A 5,000-nucleotide genomic window follows, 5' to 3' on the forward strand; every position below is an offset into this window, starting at 1 on the left:
GTAATGTAGTGCCGTTCTGGTGTGCGTACGTGTGTGTGTGTGTGGAGGTGTGTGTGTGTGTGATAGTGATGTTGGTGTGGAGGTGTGATGTAATGTAGTGCCGTTCTGGGGTGCGTACGTGTGTGTGTGTGTGGAGGTGTGTGTGTGTGTGATAGTGATGTTGGTGTGGAGGTGTGATGTAATGTAGTGCCGTTCTGGGGTGCGTACTTGTGTGTGTGTGTGGAGGTGTGTGTGTGTGATAGTGATGTTGGTGTGGAGGTGTGATGTAATGTAGTGCCGTTCTGGTGTGCGTACGTGTGTGTGTGTGTGTGTGGAGGTGTGATGTTGGTGTGGGGGTAGTGATGTTGTGTGGGGATAGTGATGTTGGTGTGGGGATGTGGTTGCCTGTAGCATAGTGGTTAAGGTAAATGACTGGGACACACAAGGTTGGTGGTTCTAATCCCGGTGTAGCCACTATAAGATCCGCACAGCCTTTGGGCCCTTGAGCAAGGTGATGTTGGTGTGGGGGTAGTGATGTTGGTGTGGAGGTGATGTGATGTTGGTGTGGAGGTAGTGATGTGGTGGTGATGTGATGTTGGTGTGGAGGTAGTGATGTTGGTGTGGAGGTGATGTGATGTTGGTGTGGAGGTAGTGATGTTGGTGTGGAGGTGATGTGATGTTGGTGTGGAGGTAGTGATGTGGTGGTGATGTGATGTTGGTGTGGAGGTAGTGATGTGGTGGTGATGTGATGTTGGTGTGGGGGTAGTGATGTTGGTGTGGAGGTGATGTGATGTTGGTGTGGAGGTAGTGATGTTGGTGTGGAGGTGATGTGATGTTGGTGTGGAGGTAGTGATGTGGTGGTGATGTGATGTTGGTGTGGGGGTAGTGATGTTGGTGTGGAGGTGATGTGATGTTGGTGTGGGGGTAGTGATGTGGTGGTGATGTGATGTTGGTGTGGGGGTAGTGATGTTGGTGTGGAGGTGATGTGATGTTGGTGTGGAGGTGATGTGATGTTGGTGTGGGGGTAGTGATGTTGGTGTGGAGGTGATGTGATGTTGGTGTGGAGGTAGTGATGTGGTAGTGATGTGATGTTGGTGTGGAGGTAGTGATGTGGTGGTGATGTGATGTTGATGTGGAGGTGATGTGATGTTGGTGTGGAGGTAGTGATGTTGGTGTGGAGGTGATGTGATGTTGGTGTGGAGGTAGTGATGTGGTAGTGATGTGATGTTGGTGTGGAGGTAGTGATGTGGTGGTGATGTGATGTTGATGTGGAGGTGATGTGATGTTGGTGTGGAGGTAGTGATGTTGGTGTGGAGGTGATGTGATGTTGGTGTGGGGGTAGTGATGTTGGTGTGGAGGTGATGTGATGTTGGTGTGGGGGTAGTGATGTGGTGGTGATGTGATGTTGGTGTGGGGGTAGTGATGTTGGTGTGGAGGTGATGTGATGTTGGTGTGGAGGTAGTGATGTTGGTGTGGAGGTGATGTGATGTTGGTGTGGGGGTAGTGATCTGGTGGTGATGTGATGTTGGTGTGGAGGTAGTGATGTTGGTGTGGAGGTGATGTGATGTTGGTGTGGGGGTAGTGATGTGGTGGTGATGTGATGTTGGTGTGGGGGTAGTGATGTTGGTGTGGAGGTGATGTGATGTTGGTGTGGGGGTAGTGATGTGGTGGTGATGTGATGTTGGTGTGGGGGTAGTGATGTTGGTGTGGGGGTAGTGATGTTGGTGTGGAGGTGATGTGATGTTGGTGTGGAGGTAGTGATGTGGTGGTGATGTGATGTTGGTGTGGGGGTGATGTGATGTTGGTGTGGAGGTAGTGATGTGGTGGTGATGTGATGTTGGTGTGGAGGTGATGTGATGTTGGTGTGGAGGTAGTGATGTGGTGGTGATGTGATGTTGGTGTGGAGGTAGTGATGTTGGTGTGGAGGTGATGTGATGTTGGTGTGGGGGTAGTGATGTGGTGGTGATGTGATGTTGGTGTGGAGGTAGTGATGTGGAGGTGATGTGATGTTGGTGTGGAGGTAGTGATGTTGGTGTGGAGGTGATGTGATGTTGGTGTGGGGGTAGTGATGTTGGTGTGGAGGTGATGTGATGTTGGTGTGGGGGTAGTGATGTTGGTGTGGAGGTGATGTGATGTTGGTGTGGAGGTAGTGATGTTGGTGTGGAGGTGATGTGATGTTGGTGTGGGGGTAGTGATGTGGTGGTGATGTGATGTTGGTGTGGGGGTAGTGATGTGGTGGTGATGTGATGTTGGTGTGGGGGTGTGATGTTGGTGTGGTGGTGATGTGATGTTGGTGTGGGGGTGTGATGTTGGTGTGGTGGTGATGTGATGTTGGTGTGGAGGTAGTGATGTGGTGGTGATGTGATGTTGGTGTGGGGGTGTGATGTTGGTGTGGGGGTATGATGTTGGTGTGGAGGTGATGTAATGGTGGTTCTGCTGTCTCCGCAGGGTGTGGACATCATCATTAACGCCAGCAGTGTGGAGGACATGGACCCGTCTGCCGTGGGCCAGCGGCTCAGTAACGGGCTGGTTGCCGTGGCGAGCCCCGTCCTCAACCGCCTACGCCTGAAGGACGAGGAGCAGGCCGAGAACGTGGTGCATTCTGGGAAGGGTGCTGGAGGGTGGGGCACTGTGGTGCATTATGGGAAGGGTGCTGGGAAAGTGGGAGGTTGGTGGTGCATTATGGGAAGTGTGCTGGGAGAGTGGGAGGTTGGTGGTGCATTATGGGAAGGTTGCTGGGGGAGTCGGAGGTTGGTGGTGCATTATGGGAAGGGTGCTGGGGGATTGGGAGGTTGGTGGTGCATTATGGGAAATGTGCTGGGAGAGTGGGAGGTTGGTGGTGCATTATGGGAAGGTTGCTGGGGGAGTGGGAGGTTGGTGGTGCATTATGGGAAGGGTGCTGGGGGATTGGGAGGTTGGTGGTGCATTATGGGAAGGGTGCTGGGGGAGTGGGAGGTGGGTGGTGCATTATGGTAAGGGTGCTGGGGGAGTGGGGCGCTGTGGTGCATTATGGGAGACCAGGGCAGGGATAACAGTGTGATTATGTGTGCAGTCATACTGGAGTGTTGATTTAGGTGGCAGGGATTTATGCAGCGATTCATGATTAGATGATCTGCACCTTACTGCCAGTCCAGACTGACATTACCCCCCTCCGCTCTCCCCCCCCAGGGCACCAAGTACCAGAAGACCAACGCCGAAGTCGAGATGAAAAAAATCAACAGGGAGGAGTTCTGGGAACAGGCCAAGGTGGGACTCTGAGCTGTTAGAGCTACATGCCCTCTATCTGTGCCCGGGGCGAAATCTCAGCGCTGTTTGGACTAGCTCATAAAAAACGCCTTTTCCTGTCATATCAGAACCATCTGCAGAATCTCAGCACTCAGGATTTCTCATCTCAGTGTTGAGTAACAACGTGTCAAACATCACTCATGTCCCTGTAGGCCAAGCACAACTCCCCTCCTCTCCTCTCTGGGTCTGTAGGCCAAACACAACTCCCCTCCTCTCCTTGACATTTGCCATCTACAGTTGTGTTCAAATAAATAGCAGTGCATTAAAAAAAGTGAATAAAGTGCAAATATTTTGTTCCATATTTCAAATGTCGTAGAAACATTACATATTCAATTCCAAATCAAAGCATTAACAAAGTCTGCGTTATTCTTTTACAGGAAGCAAAGAAAAGGAATATTAATCTGGCAGTGTCGACATTTTTCTTTTCAAACTCAAACAATTACTGTATATACTGAAGAAATGTTTCAAGAATTAACTTCACTTTAAATTACTGAACTAATATTTAGTTGCATAATCATTGTTTTTGATAACTGCTGCGCATCTGTGTTGCATCGAGTCAACCTACTTCTGGCACCTAGAAACAGGTATTTCAGCCCAGGATGAACAAACTACATTCCACACAGTTCCTGTGAATTTTTGGGTTTTGCTTCAGAAGCTTGTTACCCCACAAGTTTTCAATGGGGTTGAGGTCGAGGGATTGAGCTGGCCACTCCATCACCTCAATCCTTTTTATGTGGAACCAAGATACTCGTGTGTTTGGGGTTGTTGTCTTGTTGAAGCACCCATTTCAGAGGCATTCCCTCTCCAGCATACGGCAACATAATCTCTTCAAGTATTTTGATGTATTCAAATTGATCCATGATCCCTGGTATACGAACCTAACCCCGTAGTATGAAAAACATCCCCATACCATGATTTTTGCGCCACCATGCTTCACTGTCTTCACAGTGTACTGTGGCTTGAATTCAGTACCCGGGGGTCGTCTGACGTACTGTCAATGACCACTAGACCCGAAAAGAACAATTTCACTCTCATCAGTCTCCAGAATGTTACGCCATTTCTCTCTGGGCCAATCAATGCGTTCCATGGCTAATTTTAACCGATTCTGCGCATGCCCTTTTTTCAACAATGGTGCTTTACGGGGGTTTCTTGCTGATAGCTTAGCTTTGATCAAAGGTCTTCTGAATGTAACAGCACTTACAGGTAATTGTAGATCATCTTTGAGCTTTTTGGAGCTGATGAATGGCTGAATCTTTGCCATTCTGACTATTCTTCTATCCGTTTTTACAGTAGTTGCTCATTTTCTTTCGTGTGTTTTGGGTGTGTGTGTGTGGATGAAACAATGAAAAAATATAAGCGGGGATGCTAATATGCTAAGAGAGAGAGAGACAGAGATGGATGTACAGAGAGAGAGAGAGTGAAAGTTGGGGTTTTGGGAGAACAGGAGGTAATTGCCCCAGCTTCTTAGTGGTATAGTGGAATGACAGGTTGTTGATGGGTTAGATATGTTTTAGATGAAAACAGGAGCTGTCTGTGTGTGTTTTAGATCAGCGCAGTGTGCAGGGAGGTGTCTGTAGAGGAGGTGTGTGCAGAGGAGGTGTCTGTAGAGGAGGTGTGTGCAGAGCAGGTGTCTGTAGAGGAGGTGTGTGTGCAGGGAAGTGTCTGTAGAGGAGGTGTCTGGAGAGAAGATGTGTGCAGAGGAGGTGTCTGTAGAGGAGGTGCTATAAAGGGTTTCC

General features: G+C 49.3%; 1 protein-coding gene across 3 annotated transcripts in view; it reads left to right on the plus strand.

The window, feature by feature from the left end:
• LOC133119439 (drebrin-like) overlaps positions 1-5,000 on the plus strand; it is a 14,606-nt gene that overhangs the window by 3,971 nt on the left and 5,635 nt on the right. For 2 of the 3 annotated variants that reach the window (XM_061230028.1, XM_061230027.1), the window contains exons 4-5: positions 2,428-2,574; positions 3,148-3,225. In XM_061230028.1, coding sequence (XP_061086012.1) covers positions 2,428-2,574; positions 3,148-3,225 — 225 coding nt within the window. The remainder of the gene's footprint in view (positions 1-2,427; positions 2,575-3,147; positions 3,226-5,000) is intronic. The other variant, XM_061230029.1, reaches the window with a different exon arrangement.

The sequence above is a fragment of the Conger conger genome, unplaced genomic scaffold (genome assembly GCF_963514075.1).
Source record: "Conger conger unplaced genomic scaffold, fConCon1.1 SCAFFOLD_143, whole genome shotgun sequence".
NCBI classification, from domain to species: Eukaryota; Metazoa; Chordata; class Actinopteri; order Anguilliformes; family Congridae; genus Conger; species Conger conger.